The 20,990-nt window shown below is 33.1% G+C and overlaps 1 protein-coding gene and 1 pseudogene across 2 annotated transcripts; both read right to left on the reverse strand.

Moving 5' to 3' along the window:
- Positions 1–4,447: 4,447 nt before the first annotated feature.
- On the reverse strand, positions 4,448–5,568 carry LOC120150271 (annotated as a pseudogene).
- Positions 5,569–8,291: 2,723 nt separating this feature from the next.
- LOC120150353 lies at positions 8,292–19,089 on the reverse strand. 2 transcript variants are annotated; one of them, XM_039163045.1, is made up of 9 exons: positions 18,957–19,089; positions 17,805–17,889; positions 16,539–16,604; positions 16,365–16,453; positions 15,174–15,241; positions 14,706–14,792; positions 14,579–14,614; positions 10,016–10,083; positions 8,292–8,573 (listed from the first exon to the last, which is right to left on the reverse strand). In XM_039163045.1, the coding sequence occupies exons 1-9, from the start codon at positions 19,028–19,030 to the stop codon at positions 8,538–8,540; spliced, it is 609 nt and encodes a 202-aa protein (XP_039018976.1). In that variant the 5' UTR covers positions 19,031–19,089; the 3' UTR covers positions 8,292–8,537. The 2 variants fall into 2 exon arrangements, with proteins under 2 accessions (XP_039018976.1, XP_039018975.1); XM_039163044.1 differs by lacking the exon at positions 8,292–8,573 and having other exon boundaries at positions 9,412–10,083.
- Positions 19,090–20,990: the final 1,901 nt, after the last annotated feature.

Genomic DNA, 20,990 nt, shown 5'->3' on the forward strand with positions numbered 1-20,990 from the left:
CAATTGTTGAATAATCGGGTAAAGAAAACAAAAAGAACACAAGAAATTTAACGAGGTTCAACAATATACATGCTTACGTCCTCGGTGCCTTAGGCGGCGTTAGAATTTTATTCAATTCAACGTCTCATAGGTTTATGTTACATCTCCTTTTATAATAAATAAACCCTAGTACATATTTACAAAAATAATCTTGTACCGTACTGCGGGGTTGCACCCCCGCACCCCCAACCCACATAATCGTAATCCCCATTACGAGACTTTCTTTATAAGGACAGATGATGATCGCTTCGCTCACTCCGCTCCATCCTCTGTACTCTTTAATGGTATATTTATGAGCCACACCTAACATTTAATGGTTTACTCACGGCGTTTCTCTAATTTGAAGCTCCGGCACCACAGAAGGGCGGCAAAAGCTGGTACCCTTTACTCGTCATAGCTCCCAGACCAATTTGCAGATTTTTAGGTTAGCAGCAGCTTATAGGTCAAGGTATTTAATTTCATGGTTTCAGTCGTCAGTATACTTGTGCTTTTTAATTAAGTCAGCAATGGATAAATGAAGTTGCTTTCCTATTGGTAACGGTTATTATTTTGTTCATATTTTTTAATTTCACTAGGAAATTAACATGAAGATTAAAGCACTAACGTCTAAGGCCTTTACCGATTTCCTCTGAAATAAAATATGATTCACCAATTATAATTATTTTGTTGATTGAGTACTAGATCTTTCATTCATATTTTTCAAAGATTGAAATAAATTAGTGTAAGAAATATAATATAATACTAACAAATAAAAAATAACCGAGAATTACAAATTAAATTACAAAGATTAATCATCTTCTAAATCTTTCGACTCAAGAACAATTTCTTTGAATATAATCATGGCAAGTGAAAGCTACCCATAATATAAGAATGATGGTATCACATAGTATATGATGCATACTAATACTAAGTTAACAGAAATCAAATTCGTTGGTATCACATGATATTTAGTTAACCATCACATAGTATATACAACAAGAAGAGCCTTTTTATGAACAGTTTTGTGGTACAACCTAAAATTTAAGATAAAAAAAATAACAGAAATGAAACGCGACTGAAAATGTGACAAAAAACATAACATTTTAAGTTGAATGCAATCTAAAATGTGACATTCTTCGTAATATTTTCAGTGGCAACTTGAAATGTGACATTATTCATAAAATTTTTTATTGACAATAGAAATCGTGATATTTTTCCGTAATATTTCACATTTTAAGTAGAGTTCAACATAAAATGTTATGTTTTTTTAATCCTATTTTTAGTCACATCTCATTTCCATCGTTTTTGAACTTTAAATTAAACAGAGGTTTTGTAAACTTTCGCCCTTTTTATTTGTTTAACTATCCAAACAATTTATAAAAAGAAATTCTTTTTGGATTAATAATTTTTTATTCTACATTTAGTTGAAAAATTTAAAAAGCAAAAAAAAAAATGTTAGAACATGTCTAGTCACATGAGCAAAGCCACCCTTTACGCCCATTTTTTTAATTCATATAAAAATATTTAAAATAAAATTAATATTATTTTAAAAAAATATTAAACTTTTTATATAAAATTTTTGACTTCGTTATTATTTAGTCGTGTGTTGACTACGATTTTTCTTTTCTTTTTTTGGATAAGTAAATTTTATTATCCAAAGAAAGTCACATTACAAAGCATCCCAAACAAGGATCAAAACAAACTATTTACAACAAAAGAATGATTATCCTATACTCCAATTGGTACTAAGTTGCATACTAACAAAATCAAGTCTGTTAATAGCTCTATACCTAAGTTGAGTGCTAACAATCTCCTTAATGGAATAAAGCAAATCATCAATGATTCTAACTCGTCCTTGGAATAAACGTCTATTTTTTTTTTTTGTCTCGTTGCTTATTTGTATAATTTTTTTATGCCAGACTTGAATCCATGTTCTACCCTTGTTCAACTTTTTGTACTCAAATAAAAATGTAATATTTGATTTTATGTTCTTTTATATATTGTAATGATAATAATATTAATTAAATTAGGGTAAACTACACGGGAGACCACCAAACTATGATCATTAAAAAATAGGTCGAGTTTTGAGTTGGGTAAATTCACCTTAAACCCAAGTTGGATCAAGTTTTGAGGGAAGAGGTTATATTTTTTGAATTGAGTTGGATTGATTGAAAATCCAACCCAAACAATCTCTAAATACGACTTATCATGTTAAGTTCCATGTTATCCTATCCCATAAGAATAAGGATCCACTTTCACAATGTAAAATTATTTTAATTTGACATAGATTTAGGATCGTTGGATAAGTAATAATTGATGGTTGAGATTAATTTTTTATTTTTTTTCTAGTGAACCTTTTCTTATATATTACTATTAGTTTCAATAATCTATTTTCATTTATCCAATAATTCTAAATTTCTATAAAACTACAAGAATTTTATATTGTGCGATAGAATCATATCCTATATCTAAACATAAATATGTGGGTATAACTTTTTTTCAATATATATATATATATATAATTTTTAAATATATTTCAGCCAAGTACATTTAAATATTCCACCTCAAGAATCCGCAACAACAATCTGATCCTACTAGTCAAGGCTGACAATGTGCAAAAGAATTGGCCTTTTCGGCCGAAAATAAAATGGGGTTTTTTTTAGGAGAATGGAAAAGCTAGACCCAACAAAGTTAGAGCCCAAACATAGATTGTCCTTTTGAATTTGAGTTCCATACAATGGAACTTCATTCAACTCCCACTAAGGGTTCAAAACCCCCACGGGGATTTGTCTGAAAATGGATACTAGTAGTGCACTATGTTCTCTTCAGAATGATCATAGTTTTCATCAAGTTTTTCATTTGAGTGTGATTTCGGTGTTAGTCTTTCGTTTCTCGAGTTGAGAGATTGATTAAACGTATAGCATACGATTGTGATTATTTTCTGTTATGCTATTGTTGAGTAGCATTTGAGTGATCGATTACTTAAGTCAGTTTAGTTTCACAAAGTTATTTTGGGACCAACTGTCGACTTAGACAATTTATACAACGTTGTAAGACAAGCAAAGATAGTTGTTCATACAACACAGGAAGCCATTTTTTTTTCGTATTGAATATGATAGTATTGAGTGATTACATAAGATAATTCATGCAATATAGGAAGACAATTTACACTACGTTGGAACACAATTAACACGGCATGATCGTATCCCTAATCGCCATTTTTTCGATCCTTGATATGGAGATTTTGAGTGATCACATAAGATATTCATGCAACACAAAAAGTCATATATTATCAATAGCAGATCCATAAATAGTAAGAGGGTGGACACAAACATAGTAATTATATAAATTTTTCGAATGGATAGATACAAATAAAATTTTAAGGTGGGTATCATCAATAAAATAAACAACTAACAAAAAAAAATCGGATTTCAAAGTGGGCAGTTGCCCACCTTGAAAAACATATACATTTGTCATCGTATATTATCTGATGAGGAACTAGCCATGTCTATTCATCATCGTAAGAACAAGTGTCCACCGAAGTAACGTCATCTTCCTCTAACTAATCGCGAGGAAGAGAGAACCATTCAGGCTCATCTTTATCAGCACAATTCGAAACAACACAACATACATTGTTGACGACACTGATGCAATATTACCATATCATGTTCCATTATTGTCAAATCTATCACAAGATTATTATATACCCATAATATCATATCCAATATTTGATTTATACACATCTTATTTAATAGGTGTTGCTCCTCCACCATGGTCAAGTCAGTAAGTCCAATCGATGACATCATTTTTTTTATTTGCATAATTCATATACCTTCATTTTCGTTATTCTACATATATATTCATCAATGTCAACGCAAACAACACATGTTGATATCGATAATATTGGATATAATGTCGGTCAAGATTATGAAAATAGTGACAATGACTATCTTGTTGGTGAGTGATTAATACGAAGAAATATCATGCGATATAGACGACCACCAACTAATTCACAAATAAATCTTATGACCAATTAATTTTTTTTTCATTTTTATTGTTTATAATATTATTTTTTTTTCTTTTTATAATATTATATTTTTTAATCATTATAAATATTTTATTAATGCTATAAATATTTTGGTAATTTCACCCTTATTTTATTTATTAAATATTTTTAAACTTTTTCCTAAATTCACCTAAATATCTAATATGAAGTAACTTACTTTTTAAAAATAAAATAAAATAAATATGTGGGTGAAAAACTTTGTATAACTTGCACGAAATAATTTACGTCAGTGATTAATGAAATTATTGTTATTCCTAGAGGTTATGGGTTCGAGCACCAGCACCTACAAGGGTGATTGAGCGTTCATTGTCAAATGGTTGTAAAAATACTTAGAACATATATTATTTTATAACCACATTTAGCTTAATAAAAAAAACTTTTTATAACTTTGTTTCATGTCAAAGGAAAATAAAATTAAAAAAAAAGGCATACAAACACTGTGTGGAAACTTTAATAGTACAATTGGGTTTGTTCCAAGAAACTTGGCGTTTGAAAAAATTCCATCAAACCCATTATCAAGGAAAGCTGAAATGATGTGCTCTCTTAAGAAAATCCCTGCATATCTTTTCCCATCTCTTTCTGTCTGGTTCATCCGTCTCCAATCCCAATTTGGCTTTCTCAGCAAACTCTCTCTGCATATTCAACAGAAACCAGGAGGAAGTTAAGAACAAACAAAATAAACATAATCTGACATGATTATAAGATAGTATTGATAGTGTATATATATAATTGGATTACCTGAATGGAGTTGTTATTGAGAAGCCGATCGATGAGATCGAACAGGATGTCTTTAGTGTACTCAGGGTGGCCTTGAATGCCAAGAATGTGTTGCCTAATCACGAATATCTCCACCCCGGTCTTGTCCGAAGATGCAATCACATCAGCTCCCATTGGGACCTCAAACACTTCATCTTGGTGACATTCTATGATCGACAGTGAAGATGGTATGTCATCCAACTCTTCCATGAAGCTTGGGACCGACAAATCTTTCAAAATTTTCACTTTCCTCAACCCAATATCCCATCCACTGCATGCCTTCCAACTTTTCCCCCCAATGACCTGCACAGAATCTGTTGGAAAACATGGAGTTAATTATCATTTTTAATGAAAAATCTAGAATTTAACATGTTTGGTTTACCTGATGGCCGAAGCAGATGCCGAGGACTTTCTTCTTCATGGCATCAAGTGTCTGCAACAGGAAGCAAAGCTTGAGAATCCATTGGTCATTCCCGTAAGCGTCATGGGGACTGCCACTGATTACGAATCCATCGTATTTGTAGAGCTCGCTTATGTCGGGGAACTCTCCGTCTACAACCCTGAACAAGTCCCACCTCTCCCTTCTTCTCCAAAAGCAGCAACGAACACGTTGAAATAACCACCGTACGCCTTCTTCACATACTCCGAGTCACTGGCGGCCAGCAAAAGAGCATATCTTCGTTCTCCGGTTGTGATTAGCTTCATTATTATGTCACCTAACAGAAATCCTTCATAAATTTGAAGATTTGACGGGGAGAAAACTGGGGTTTATATAGAGGTTTTACCTAAGGCATGGAAATTTCTATGGCGGGGCAAGGTTCATGAATGGATTGAAGGAGACGGTGAGATAGTCATCTCTTAAAAATTTAAAATTCATATATATTATATTTTTTTATTAAAATTTTAATTTTATTTTCAAAAATTTTATATGATTATCTCTTTTTTAAAATTTTATAAATTTATCCCTTTGACGTAAAATCATGTATTCATCTCTATATGATAATAAGAGGATTAGTGAAAATTGGGAGGGATTTTGAGAGATTCGTTCGGAGTTTGGGGAGTGGGTTCGAGCGCACTCCACATGCACAAGATTCACTGTGCGCGTCAAACATGGGCGCGCCTTATCACATTCTCGGAGTTGTCCAATAGGTTCATATTCCTCGTCGCACTTGAGAATTGAGAGATAGATACAGCAGCATCTTGCATGCTATTGGCCCATTTATTCATATTTGAGTATTGTGATGGAAACTCATTAAATGATTTTAATAATAAAATAGAGTGATTTTTTTTTTAAAATTTGAATTCGAACTTTATAATTATAGGGTGTAATTCCACTAGAATTTTTATGTATTACCGATAACGATGTACTAAGGGAGACCCGTGGAGGCGGTCACCTCAATTTATATATATTTTGGATATTTTTTATATTTTCAATTGAAAATTTATTTTTTATTAAAATTTTATAATTTTGGCCTCCCTCAGATTTTATAAGTTTGATCTCTCAACATAAAATCCTACTCGTTGATCTTCTTTAACTTCCATAAACTAAATGTGTTTTTTTATTAATCTAGTAAATACAAGGTAAATTCTTTAAGTAAAATCAGATGTTCGAATCTTGCTGGTTGTGAATGAAACAAACTAGATTAGGAGACTCGTACTCGCAAAACTCAATCTGAATTAGTCAATCAATAAATTAGATACAAATAGTTAATTAAAAAAATAACATATTTGGGTCAAAAAGGAAACTCTTCCTTCAGTTAGAAGATGTGGCTTAGTGAGGACTGATCTGGCTCTTATTGCCGTTCTCTTTTTCAATCTTGAATCCATAGATGTACACAAATTAATCATTAATATAAAATAGTAATATATGAATCTTGGGAAATGCCCGAATGTATGTTCCCTTAATTTGAGTTAGATGCAACGAGTTGCTATTGATTGTGACGGTACTAAGGTTGGTTTACTTTAACATTACTCGGAGTATTGGGTTCTGATTCATCGTCAAACTCTAGGTGCATATTAAAAGCTTTGCTAGGACGAGATGGAGTTAATAATTCTATGTGCAATGAGATGTTTTTGATTCAAATAATATCATCATCAAAACTATTTAAATGGTTATTAAATCTAATTCCAAATCTAATAATACAAAAATAAAAATTTGTTCAAAAAAGTTCATATAATGATCAAGAAATTGAAAACCGGATCATCCTTATCATCAAGGCATGCTTACCACCCCAACCAAAATATGCACTCCTATCTAAAATTCTATCTTAAGTTAGCTTTTTATTCAAGTAGCAATACTTGTATCCATGTTGATGAAATATTCTCTCAAAACTTTGAATTTTCTTCATCAACTCGTACCTACCGTTTAGTTTAAGTATCATTTTGGTACACCATTGCTAAAAAATTAGCGATAACATTGCATGTCACCTATAAGTAATCACATTATCATTGAAAAATTTTAAAAAAATATCACATCAACAATTATGTTAATTTTTTAACGACGTGACAGCAAATTAAAACCTAAACTAAACATCATGTATAATTCTAAAAAAATAAAACTTGAGTACTAAAATGGACTAAAAGTAATAACTTAGGTACTGTAGGTTACCCGATAATGATTTGAATTTCGGGATATATGACTCTTGGGGGATGCCAAAATGTATGCAGCCTTAAATTGAGGTGGATGCAATTGATGGAATCCGTAATATTAAATGTTTTGGATTCTGATTCTTCACTAAATTCTACGTGCATTTTAAAAAAGCTTTGAATTGAGGATATTGAGTTCACACAATTTAGGTCAGTGGTGCATACGTAAGCGTTTATACTTTGGTAGTTGGAAAAAGTTTTAAATTAATCAAATGTATTTGATTTATTGATTGATTAATTCAAATCGAGTTTTGCAGAAGCCTATTATGAGAACGACCATATCAATCCAGTTCGCTCCACTCATGAACGTCATGGTTCAAAATCCTAATCTTACTTGAGAAATATAATATTTCATCTCACTAAACCATCTGATTGTTAATTAATTGTCAGAATCTTTAACACACTATTGATATGGCTAAAAGTAGGCAATCCACTATCAAAACATTATAGCTCTAACTATGAACTCCACCTCATTATTTTATGAAATTAATAAATTACTTACTTTGATTTGATAAAATCTAATCTTCATATTTTCCATTAACCCATTGATCTAGAGATCAATATTTCTGTGATTTATTGTAAGAAAAAATTAGTTCGATTCAGACGAGTTTCTTGAAATCTTTTTATTAACCCTTCCAAACGCTTGTGCACAAAGTGAAGAAAACGGTATATCTAATATGATGAAGTTTCAAAAGGAGTAAATTATTGGCTCAAGTTAGAATAGTTTACTTTTTCAAAAGTTGTATTACCTTAAGTTAGAGGAGCAGTTTATCTTTTTAAATGTTTCATTGTCTAAAGTCCGAGAAGTAATTTATTTTCCAAAGTTTCATGGTCTCCAGCTAGAGGAGAATTTTATACTTCTTTTCAGAAAGTCTCATTGCCTCAAGTTGGAGGAGCAAATTATATCTCATCGCTTCAAGTTGGATGAACGATGTTCTTTTCAAAGTTACAGGGGCTGTTTACCTTTTCAAAGTTCCACTATCTAATCATTTATTTCCCCAGGTGTCTTCGCCTCAAATTGGATGATTGTGATCTCTAAAATCATGCCTCCTCAAGTGCACAGTAGCAAACCATCATCTTCAGGATCCTAACTCCTCGAATGTGAAGGAGCAAACCACAATATTTAAAATCTTACCCCTTCAATGGAACGGACTTTGCAATTTCTTCCATGCTGTGCTTACCTAAGGTATTAGGGTTTGGCATTTGGAACGTGGATAGAGTGCAATAGTTGCACGACTGACAAGCATGTTGTTGAATATATTCTCCCAAAAGTTTGGATTTTCTTCCTTTATTCGAAAGTTCCCTTTAAGTAGGGAATGAATGGTTATAATTCTTAGCAGGGGTCTATTTGGATTATATTTATAATTGATTCTCTATTTAAGAGAGTGGATGCCATTTTCATTATTATTATACTTTTTGAATTGTTGTATTTATTTAACGATTCCTTTCAATTTTCTGTTTATTTTTCATAAATCAAATTCAATGAAGTGTATCTGTTAGCTTTTACAGTAGTAATTCCAACTCTCTTGGTACTCTAATATAGAGAAGATGCAATAAAAGAGGGGGGAAGGCAGAATATTCTTTTGAAAAAAAAGACTAAATTAATTGTTTAACTGAATTCAGGTGCTTCAGTCAAACTAATGAAACTTACATTACAAATAACTACTGTTTTATTAATTTTAATTATTTTTTCTTTAATGTTCGTTTTATGATACATGTTTGAAATTTGTACTATTCTTCTTAATAATAGTATTGTTTTTCAAATTCGAACTTAGTTTCTCCTTGCGAGTCAATAAATTACTCGAATAGTTTTATTCTGATCACTCAATTATGAATTTTTTCAATTAGATCATTAAACTATTAAATTTTATTTAAGTTAATATGTAGTTGATGTTAGGAAGATATGAAAAAAAGATGGAATAAAAGGGAATCAGACATGGGTATTGGAGACAGATTAGGCACATCTTAATCGATGAACCAGATATAAAATTTGATTCTTTGTTAAAAACAAATTATATTTAAGTTAATTTGTAGTTGATACTTATGAAAATATGAAAAGAATGGGATGGGATGGGGAGGGTTCAAACCCAGGACCTAAGCGTAAGCAATGTAGAATTAACACTCAATCACTAACCCAAATTAAATATTTATTTTATCATTTTCAAAACTTATATTGAGGTTAAATTGTGCTCATAAAAATATGAAAAAGAATGGGTTGACCATTAGTAGTTTAGTTGAAACCATTTTAATAGTTTAATGACCTAATTAATCAAATATATAGTCTAATGATCAAAAAAAAAAAACTGACACAATAGTTGTAGTTAAGCGCTAAACGACAGCCATGGGTGTCTCCACGACCATGGTGTTAGAGTCGGAGGAGAAGAGGAAGAAATCGAGGAGAAGAGGAGGAACGAAGAAGCGAAGAGGAATTGGGAAGAGAGGAATGAGGGTTAGGGATTTTGGAGAGTAATTTGGGAATTGAATTAGAAGAGGGAATTGAAGCACGAAGAGAAAAGGAGATGAAGTTACCTGATGGGTTGAAGCAGACTGAGGAGGTCCAAGGCAAAGTGGAGTGGCCCAACCGGATGGCCCAGTACCTGTAATAGCCAAAGAAGGATAAGAACCAATCTGTTAGGAAGTTTGTTAACAAAGAATGTCAGCTGGCAGTGTTAGATTCTCTGTACAACTTGTAGCTAAATAAAACTAATGTGTAATCACATTTTCCATTATGAATTGAATGATGAATTTCTTTTCTACTATCTATGTTCTCTAAATTCTTCTCTCATGTCTACTCTTTTCTCTTATTCTATAACAATTGGTAATCAGAGCCTCGATTCTGGCAAAGTCTAGTGGGTATGCCAAAGAAGAATCAAGCTATGGCAGAAACTGATTTGTCTGGGATTCAAAAACAAATTGAGGATCTAGCTGCATTGGTGAAGAAAGGCCAAGATGAAACTGATCCACCTAAATGGTGGGAAAATCAGGAGAATATAATCACTGCTTTAGAGTCCAGAATGGCTACTAATCAAGGCTGTGTTGAGGAACTGCTTAGAATTTTGACAGGCAGAATAGGGGAGCAAGAGCAGTCTGATGGAGACCAGGTACAATCTCCTGATACTTCTAAACATAAGGAGAAAAGCCCTGTTGTGGTGACTGTGGTGAATGACAAGTCTAGATTTACTTATAAAACGGATGAACATGGGATATTAAAGAGTAAACTGATGCTTGTTTAGCCATTAAAAACAGTTTTAAGCCTATTAATCAAATGGGTGAAAACAATGAATCTATGCCTATTATGTTGGGATTAGAAGATGAAAAAAGGGGGTCAGGGGGTTCATTTAGCAGTGTAGGAACTATGTGGCATAGACCTAAAATAGAATTGCCTTTCTTTGAAGGGGTTAATCCTAGAGGATGGATTCATAAATGCCTGAAATATTTTTCTATTTGTAATGTTCCTGTTGAGCAGAGGGTGGAAGTAGCTACAATGTATTTAACAGGCAAGGCTGAAATTTGGTTTGATGGGTATATTATGCAAAAACATCATGTAACTTGGCATGAGTTTGAAGCTGATTTGTGTCACAGATTTAGTGATAGAACCTTTTTTGATATTGTGGAGGAATTTACTAAATTGACTCAAAAAGGGTCTGTTGAGGATTATCAATAAAGATTTGAGGAATTACAACCTCATATGTTGTTACAAAACCCCACATTAACTGAGGAATTTTTTGTTTCACTCTTTATTAGTGGGCTAAGAGATGATATCAAACATATGGTCAAGGCTTTGGATCCTAAGAATTTGTCTGAAGCATGTAAACAGGCAAAACTTTATGAGTTATCTGTTGAGTTTGAAAATAGAAGGTTGAGGCCTAATTTTAAATCCCCACCCTACCCAAGCCCCATTATTAGTTCTAAACCTGCTTCACTGCCAGTTAATTCAAAACCTACAGCAATGCAGAATCCAAGGCAGAATATTATTGATTACAGGAGGCATAATAATCTTTGTTTCAAGTGTGGTGATAAATTTATTCCAGGTCACCAATGTAAGAACACACAATTGAATATGATTACTGAAGATTGTGAAAATCCATCTTTGGAAATTTTTCCTATTGATTCAGAACAATCTCAACAAGCAGAAGAGGAAACTCTAGAAATTTCTATGAATGCGATTACGGGATCTATTGGACATACTACATTGAGAATTCAAGGATCTATTTAGGGCAGATCATTGAATATCTTAATTGATAGTGGGAGTACACATAGTTTTTTGACTCCAAAGTGGGCTGATGCTGGCATACAAGTTACTACCCCTCATCCTTTGGCCATCACTATGGCTAAAGGCCAACAATTATTTAGTTCTGCTAGATGCAACAAGGTTGAATGGCAAATGCAGGGACATACGTTTGTACATGATTTTAGATTGCTTAAATTGGGTGGTAGTGATATGGTATTGGGAGTTGATTGGATGAAATTGTTTAGCCCTATATTGATGGATTTCAATAATATGACTTTGAGTTTTGACCATCAAGGAAAAAATATATGTATTCAAGGACAACAGCCTTCATCAGAATTACAGCAGATTTCTGGGGCTACCTTACTTAAAATGACTGCGTGGGATTCAGATATTACGGGTCACATTGTTTTATTGACTATGTCAGGAAATTTTCATCCTATTCCTACTGAAATACAACAATTATTGGACATGTACAACACTGTTTTTGATTAACCAGAAGGATTACCACCTCAGAGGACTCATGATCATGTTATTCCTTTAAAGTCTAATGCTACACCTGTTAATCTAAGACCCTACAAGTTTCCTCATAATCAGAAGATTGAGGTGGAAAAACAGATTGCCAGTATGCTTTCTTCTTCTGTTATTCAGCCTAGCAAAAGTCCTTTTGCATCACCCTGCCTTCTTATTAAAAAGAATGATGACACTTGGAGATTTTGTGTGGATTATAGACATTTAAATAGCATGACAATCAAGGATAAATTTCCTATTCCTATAGTGGAAGATTTATTGGATGAGTTGCATGGGGAAGTCTATTTTTCCAAGATTGATTTGAGGTCTGGTTACTGGCAGATTAGAATCAGACCAGAGGATATTTATAAGACAGCCTTCAAAACACATCAAGGTCATTATGAATTTAAGATGATGCATTTTGGCCTTACTAATGCTCCTGCTACATTTCAGGCTCTTATGAATGATTTATTTAATTCCTTCCTTAGGAAATTTGTTTTGGTCTTCTTTGATGATATTTTGGTTTACAGCAGTAGTATGCAGGATCATATGAGGCATTTGCAAATGGTTTTGGAGGTTTTAAAAGCTAATAAATTATTTGCAAAATTGTCCAAGTGTTTTTTTGGACAACAGCAAGTGGAGTATTTAGGTCACATAATTTCTACTGCAGGGGTGTCTACTGACCCTAGCAAGGTTTTAGCAATGCAGACTTGGCCAAGACCTAAAACCATTCAATCTTTGAGGGGATTTCTTGGATTGACAGGGTATTACAGGAGATTTATCAGACATTATGGTATTATTAGCAGACCTTTAACACAACTCTTAAAGAAGGAGGGGTTTCATTGGAATTCTGATGCTTCCATTGCTTTTGAAAACCTTAAAAGAGCTATGTGTTCTACTCCAGTTTTAGCATTGCCTGATTTCTCTAAGATTTTTTATTTGGAAACAGATGCAAGTTCTGGAGGTGTTGGGGTTGTTCTTTCACAGGAAGGTAGACCTATTGCTTATATGAGTAAGGCTCTAAGCCCTAGACATTCAGCATTGTCTATTTATGAAAAAGAATATCTTGATATTCTCTTGGCTGTTTCTAAATGGAGGCATTATTTGGAGAGTGGACCATTTATTATTAAAACTGATCATGAGCCTTTAAAATTTCTGTTGGAACATAAATTGACTACCACTATTCAGAAAAAGGGATTAACAAAGCTATTAGGGTTGGACTATACTATACAATATAGAAAAGGGAAATTAAATGTTGTTGTTGATGCTTTATCTAGAAGATGGGAAGATCAAGCTCAGTGTTTTACTTTAGGGGTGACTGTTTTAATTCCTACTTGGGTGCAGGAAGTGGAGCACAGTTATCAAGGTGATACTTTAGCTCAGAATTGGATTTCAATTCTGGCTATAAATACTACTGCAGACAGTAAATGGAAAATTTCTAATGTTGTTCTTAGATACAATGGAAGGGTCTATATTGGAGCTCATGGAAGTCTTAGGTTGAAAATTATTCAAACCTTACATGACTCTCCACAGGGTGGTCATTCAGGAGTACAGGCTACTTATTACAGAGTTAGGTCTAATTTTTATTGGCCTAAACTTAAAGAGATGGTTGCTACTTATGTGAGAGGTTGTACAGTTTGTCAACAAATAAAAGTGGAGCATATTTCTAAGCATGGTTTATTACAACCTTTGCCTGTCCCTAATCAAGCTTGGGAGGTCATTACTATGGATTTCATTGAAGGACTGCCTACATCATTCAAGAAGAATTGCATCTTGGTTATAGTGGATAAATTTACAAAGTATAGCCATTTTTTGGCCCTCTCTCATCCCTATTCAACAACTGATGTTGCTAAATTGTATTTAGACAATGTTTACAAATTACATGGCCAGCCTAAGATGGCTATTTCAGACATAGATAAGACTTTTACCAGTTCTTTTTGAAAGAACTGATGAAGCAATTGGGTACTCAGACAGTTTTCAGCACTGCTTACCATCCAGAAACAGATGGTCAAACAGAACGAGTTAATCAATGTTTGGAGCAGTATTTAAGGGGGTTTTGTTTCTATCAACCTAAGAAATGGGCTAAATGGCTATCTCAAGCAAAGTGGCGGTATAATACCACTTATCACACTGCTATTAAGCTTACTCTTTTTCAAGCTTTATATGGATACAAACCACCTATTATGGTTTGGTCTACTGATACAACATTACAAACAGTACAGAATATTGTCACAAGTAGAGATCAAATCAGACAATTGGTAAAACAACAGTTAGAAGTGGCTAGTAATCGTATGAAACAACAGGCAGATAAAAAAAGGTCAGAAAGGGTTTTTACTGTGGGAGATAGGGTTTACCTGAAGCTGTAGCCTTATAGGCAAACCTCGATTGCTCTGCGAAAAAACCTCAAGTTAGCAGCCAAATATTATGGTCTATATACGATTTTGGAGAAAATTGGAGAGGTGGCTTATCGATTAGACTTACCAAATTCCTCGAAGCTCCACCCAGTGTTCCATGTGAGTCTCTTGAAAAAGTTAATCGGGGACTCTTCCACTGCTGCCACAGATCCTCCTACAGTTGATGAGGAGGGAGAGTTAAGTATTAAACCCTTGAAGATTATGGGACGACGTATAATAAATAGACACAATCGACCAGTAACTCAACTTTTGGTTCGATGGACGAATCTGGATGCCTCGAATGATACATGGGAGGACTACTCGGTTCTAAAAGGGCAGTTCCCTGCTTTTGATCCTTGGGGACAAGGCTCATCTCGTGGGGTGGGTATTGTTAGAGTCGGAGGAGAAGAGGAAGAAATCGGAGGAGAAGAGGAGGAACGAAGGAGCGAAGAGGTATTGGGAATAGAGGAACGAGGGTTAGGGATTTTGGAGAGTAATTTGGGAATTGAATTAGAAGAGGGAATTGAAGCACGAGGAGAAAAGGAGATGAAGTTACCTGATGTGTTGAAGCAGTCTGAGGAGGTCCAAGGCAAAGTGGAGTGGCCCAACCGGATGGCCCAGTACCTGTAATAGCCAAAGAAGGATAAGAGCCAATCTGTTAGGAAGTTTGTTAACAAAGAATGCCAGCTGGCAGTGTTAGATTCTCTGTACAGCCTATAGCTAAATAAAACTGCTGTGTAATCACATTTTCCATTATGAATTGAATGATGAATTTCTTTTCTACTATTATCTTCTCTAAATTCTTCTCTCGTGTCTACTCTTTTCTCTTATTCTATAACACATGGATAACTTGAAGCGTTCGTGTTTGGAAGTCTAATTCGCATTATGGATGGCCCAAATCACGTATCCCCATATAAGTATGTAAGACCTATTGACATACATGCCCATTTTAGTGACCTCAGGGCAAACATAAAAATTAGACTTCTAATAATAAATTTTGAAAAAAAAAATTGAATTGTAAGAGTAAGAATAAAATAATATTAGATGACCAAAACAGGAAAAAAAACATAATGTTAGGTATGAATTTAAAATAATAGTAATAATTATGTGACCAAAACAAAATTAAGTGACTAAATAGATAATTTTGGGCCCTGGGCAAGTGCCCCTCCTACCCAAACTTAGCTACGACTATGTTGATGTTGACCTGCATCAACATATGAAAACTAACTTTTTTTCCTTTTTAATAGTCTAGGGTGATTAAAGTGTAGTATTTGTTCATAATTTTCTTAACAAATTGATAATACATACCTTGCAAACACACTTGCTTGAACCCAAGTCCTCTAAGTTGCAAACCGAATTACTTTTTCTCACCTTGTCAAGATGACATGTTCAACAATACCAAAACATATGCAAATAAGTAACTTTTGCTAACTACCAGTTTCCTAATAGCACTAGGCTGCAATCAATTATTAATGTTTCCAAAGCATCAACTAAAACAGTCTTCTTATCCTGCCATTTCCCAGCTAATTGCAAGAAAAATTAAACAAATGAATTAAGGCTATGGAAGTCAGATAAAACTTCTCATTAGGAACACAACTACTTCATGTTCACTTTAACAAATACAACATGCTTTCCTCAAACTAATACAAACTATGGTCTAACTTTTAAACTTTGAAAGCAACATGGGAAATTTTACAACTACTTTCAGCCAAGACCTTAGTTTGTTTCATTTCAGTGTTAAACTCACCTATTCCTTGCCTTGACAAACTTGGGCCTTGAAGCCTTTTTCTCCATCTTTTCCCTTTTCTTGCGAGTCTTCTCGTCCTCAACCTCTCCCTAATTCACACACAATCGTATGAAAACAATGTTTACAATATATCTCTTTTATAAAAAATAATAATAATATGAAAGCATCGAATACCTCTGAGACTGATGACAGAAAACCTCTAATGAACCGGAAAGATTTGTATTCTCCAAATGCTGGTATCTGAAAAGCAACAAGTAGATCCAAAATGCTATGTCAATATCCTTTTTCTCCACCTAAGTGAGATAAAGTAGATTCTACCACATAATTAAGAATTGTCAACAAATCTATATTAGCATAGAACTTTCTATTGGCAAATGCTGTTCTTAAAGACTAGTATCATGTTAAGATCCTACGTTACAATTCCTTTCAGTTCAAATCCTAAAAACCGGGAAAATGACTAATAGATTTCGTTTATCAAATACCAAATCCTTTTCATCATAATAGAAGCACTTAAATAATCGATCTTAGAAATGAGCATCAATGTTATAGGAGAAACTCATATGAACATGATCCCTCCCCTAATAAGTCAAAGCCTTCTGGTCTGATGCTAGCATTAAATGATTTCCAGGTAAGTGTGTCTCCTGTAATGGGAGTCAATACAACCTAACAGTTAGACCAGCTACCATTGGTGCACAAATCTGACAGAAGGGAGATAACTAGATTAAAAGCTAAAATTTGTTCACTTCAAATAACACTGCCAATCTGCCATGCTCCATGAATGTTATTTAATTAACCAACCAATGAACATGGGTGAGATTAAGAGGCAGGAATGCAGCTACTATATGTTATGGGCTGAACATATTTTAGGAAAGGTCATTAGTTAATTCTTATTCTCAATTTAAGGTTTAGGTTGTAATTTTATTTCTTTGTTTCTAGATTATTTTTTATTTCACTTGATTTATTTTCTATTAAAGAATCGGTTTCCTTTTATGTAATAAGACTAGTCCTTATTTAAAAGGACATTGAAATATTAAAACTCTAAACATAATTTATATAAAAAGTCCTAAAAATCTAGGTCTCTTTAATGAGTCCTAAGGTTTCAGTCTCCCTTTGATGAGATGAAAGGTTTTGGTCTCACTTCAACGAGCTGAACTATCAATCCAAAATACATGATCATAACACTATACCAGAATTACATTCTCCTTTTTAAATGAAATTGTAAAATTTCTTCCACAAATTTTGCTCTTTCACATTTTTTCCCAAGATATTTTGACAAATTTCACTCTTTTTTCAAGTTTTTTTTAAAAAAAAAAAAAGAATATAAGCATTAGATGAACTCCCTCCAGAAACTATAAAATGCTCTTCAATCCCAAAAGCAATCAAAGAATGGGAATATCAGACAAGAGCTTTAAATGAGCAAACTAAGGTAATAGAACGTACCACAAGATATGTATACCAAAACTTGTCAGAGATGATGGACATCAATTGCACAAAACTTGTGATATAGATTACATCATGGAAATAGCTGCAAAAACCGGGCAACTCAAGTTGGGAATATTCAATACATGCAGATAAAAGAAAAATATTCAGATTTTAAGGCTAATGAATCAATTCACAGCGTCAACGTCACCTAGATATGAACAACAATATTTTTACTTTTATACCATAACATCAAGATAAATAGGTAAATGAAATTTATTGGCAGATAAGAAAACTAAGAATATCCAACTTTCCAGTTGATTCCCTGTAGAATAAGACAAGAATGATTGGAAAAGCTCAAATCTGAGTTCAGATTTTCATAGAAAAAGGAAAAAAAAAACACTATCAAGACGCAAAGCTAGCAAAGCCTAATATTGGGGACGTACAGCATACAACAATAAAGCCAAAGCAAACTAATAGTAATATTATTCCTATGTTAGCAAAGCCTGAGGTAGTACTCACCTGTTACATGCATTGCCTCATTTACAAAGAATTAGGAAACATATTAAGAATGGTTGTTCTAACGCAATTCCTCCTAATCTTTTAATAGATCGAAAAATTAAAAACAAATCCACACATTGAAATTAGGGTGAAAATAGATAAAACATTGAACAAGACATACCCACATATTCCACCAGTGCGTTGATGAATATTGTCATGATGAACAATATCACCATTGCCGACAAGTCGAGCTCGCACTTAATATACCTACTATGTCTGTGCACTTAATATCACCCAAACATTACCAAGTTATCGCACTAACCACGTAATTTATAATTTTTACTTTTATGGGTTTGACAAATGCATAAACAATAAACTCAAACACGGAGATGTGAAGCCGAGCTATTTACCCGTGAACCAAGGGTGCATTTCGAATGTTTATGCAAAATTCAGAAACTTCAATTCCAAATGAATCAATGCCATCTATGGCCATTAAGTTCTCTATTTCCTAATTGTGCGTCATAAAGTTAACACTGAGCATAAATGTGGTCACAAAGGAATTCCTTGGAGAAACCTAATTTAATCAAAACCAATTAATTACAAAATAAACAAGTGAGCAGCTGATAAAAGTAGGGTTTGAAGAAATAGGGTAAATGATGAGAGCGTACGTACGTTGCAGGCAATGATGAGGCGCCGGAGATTGGCGATGTGTCGAGTGTTCTCTTCTTGGCACCTTGATTCACCATCTCCTTGTCTCCCCGGTGGAGGGGTCAACGAGTTTGACTATGGAACCCTAAGGAAGATCAGCTTGTTGAGGAATAGAAAATTATGAAAGAATGAAGACGTTAACTCCCCCCCCCCCCCAAAGCCCAAAACTTTGAGCAGTCAAGGCCCAGCTTACGAATCTAGCATGAAAAAAATATATAATTTTTATCAATAATAATTTAAAATAATAAAAGTAAAGAGTAAACTATATAAATAGTCACCAACCTCTTATAACGCTTGCATTTCAGTAACTGAACTTTTAAAACACTATATAGTCATTGAACTTTCAATTTGTTTTCCTTACCGTCGTTGTCCTTAACTACTATTAAGAAATATTGTTGTGTCATGTTAAAAACATTTTCTTTCTAAAAAAATCCTAAGTTTCTCATAATTTGCATTCGTCGACCTTCTTCACTGCATCATCATTGTCTAATGTTCTTCTGATCTTGTTGCTTCTAAATACAACATCCACCATACTCAAGAGCTTCATCTTCCCACGACCGCAAAATCATTCAATACAATCACTTCATCTAAGTCTCAAAGACCATAACCATGACTCACAAACACCATCCACAACCAAACCAACAATGAGTCACCATCACCAGTTTCATTTTGTCAATGTCCATAACAACAACATCTAGAACTAAATGATTGTCAAATCAATCCAATGATGGGAAGGTTCTATTTAACTAAAAGGTTAATATAGTTCAGTTTTAAGCTTTTCCGATAGTTGATAGTGACGAATCAAAAAGTTTTAGCTTTTAATTTTGATTGGAAGAGTTTTCTATGATTTTTGAACCAACGAAAAGTAAGATAATAAGAATAGGTGTACCTCAATAATCTTTTCGACTGAAGAAACTATCGAATGACAATAAAAATGATGTTGAGAAGAGGAACGGTGGCTGTCGATTTCAAGTCTGAGAAACTTACAGGGTTTTTTTTGGAATAATATGACTTTAACGTGCCACATCATCATCTTTTTTATCAGTTGCCAACAACAATGACTATAATAAAAGAAAATTAGAAGTTAAGTGCTTGTATTGTAAGTTTTAAGAGTTTAGTGATCAAAATGTAAATTTTTTAAAATTTGGTGACTATTTATATAGTTCATCCTAAAAATTTTGAGTTTAAGGGTATATTAGTTATAAAAGTTTCAAAATTATTAATTCTTAATATAAAATATAATATATATAGATAAAATATATATATATATGACATAACTAAATATTCATATATGATCATTTCACTTTAAAATTCTACACGTCAATGTTTTTATTATTATTATTATTATTATTAATCTAGAGATAAATATAAAATAATGTATGTTATGAGTACTCTAAATCATTTGAAAATGAACGTTTAATCATTTTTGCAGTTATTAATGCTCGAACATGTTACCTTTAAGAACAATAACGATTTTTTAATCACTGAAGTAAATTGGTTAATGCCAAATGTTATTTTAATAACAAGTTAACAATATTTTTGATGGATTATTAATTTTATAGGTAAATTATACAAATAGTCTTCTGATTATAGTATAATATTTTGTTGAATCCTTCGACTATTAAGAGTTACAAAATAATCTTCTAATCAGAAGGAGTTACTTTGTTGAGTTCGACTATAAAAATTACAAAATGATCATATGCCTATTTATATGTTCCAAATTCATCATTTTTGTTAAAAAAAATGATGACAGTCTGAGTTTGATGTTAACTTGTTAACTGATATATGATAAAATATGATTTCATAATCTCAAATGAGTATTATATCTTAGCAAGGTCGTATTGGGCCTGGGCAGGAGGGGCACCTGCCCAGAGCCCATAATCTGTATAATGCATTATACTTGTAAAAAATAGTTATATATCGAGAAAAGAACTTGAGTAACCGAAAATGCCTTATAATATACGATGTTAACCAACTTTTTTGGATTTGCAAAAATAA

This window comes from Hibiscus syriacus, unplaced genomic scaffold, assembly GCF_006381635.1.
Source record: "Hibiscus syriacus cultivar Baekdansim isolate YM2019G1 unplaced genomic scaffold, ASM638163v2 tig00111022_pilon, whole genome shotgun sequence".
Lineage (NCBI taxonomy): Eukaryota > Viridiplantae > Streptophyta > Magnoliopsida > Malvales > Malvaceae > Hibiscus > Hibiscus syriacus.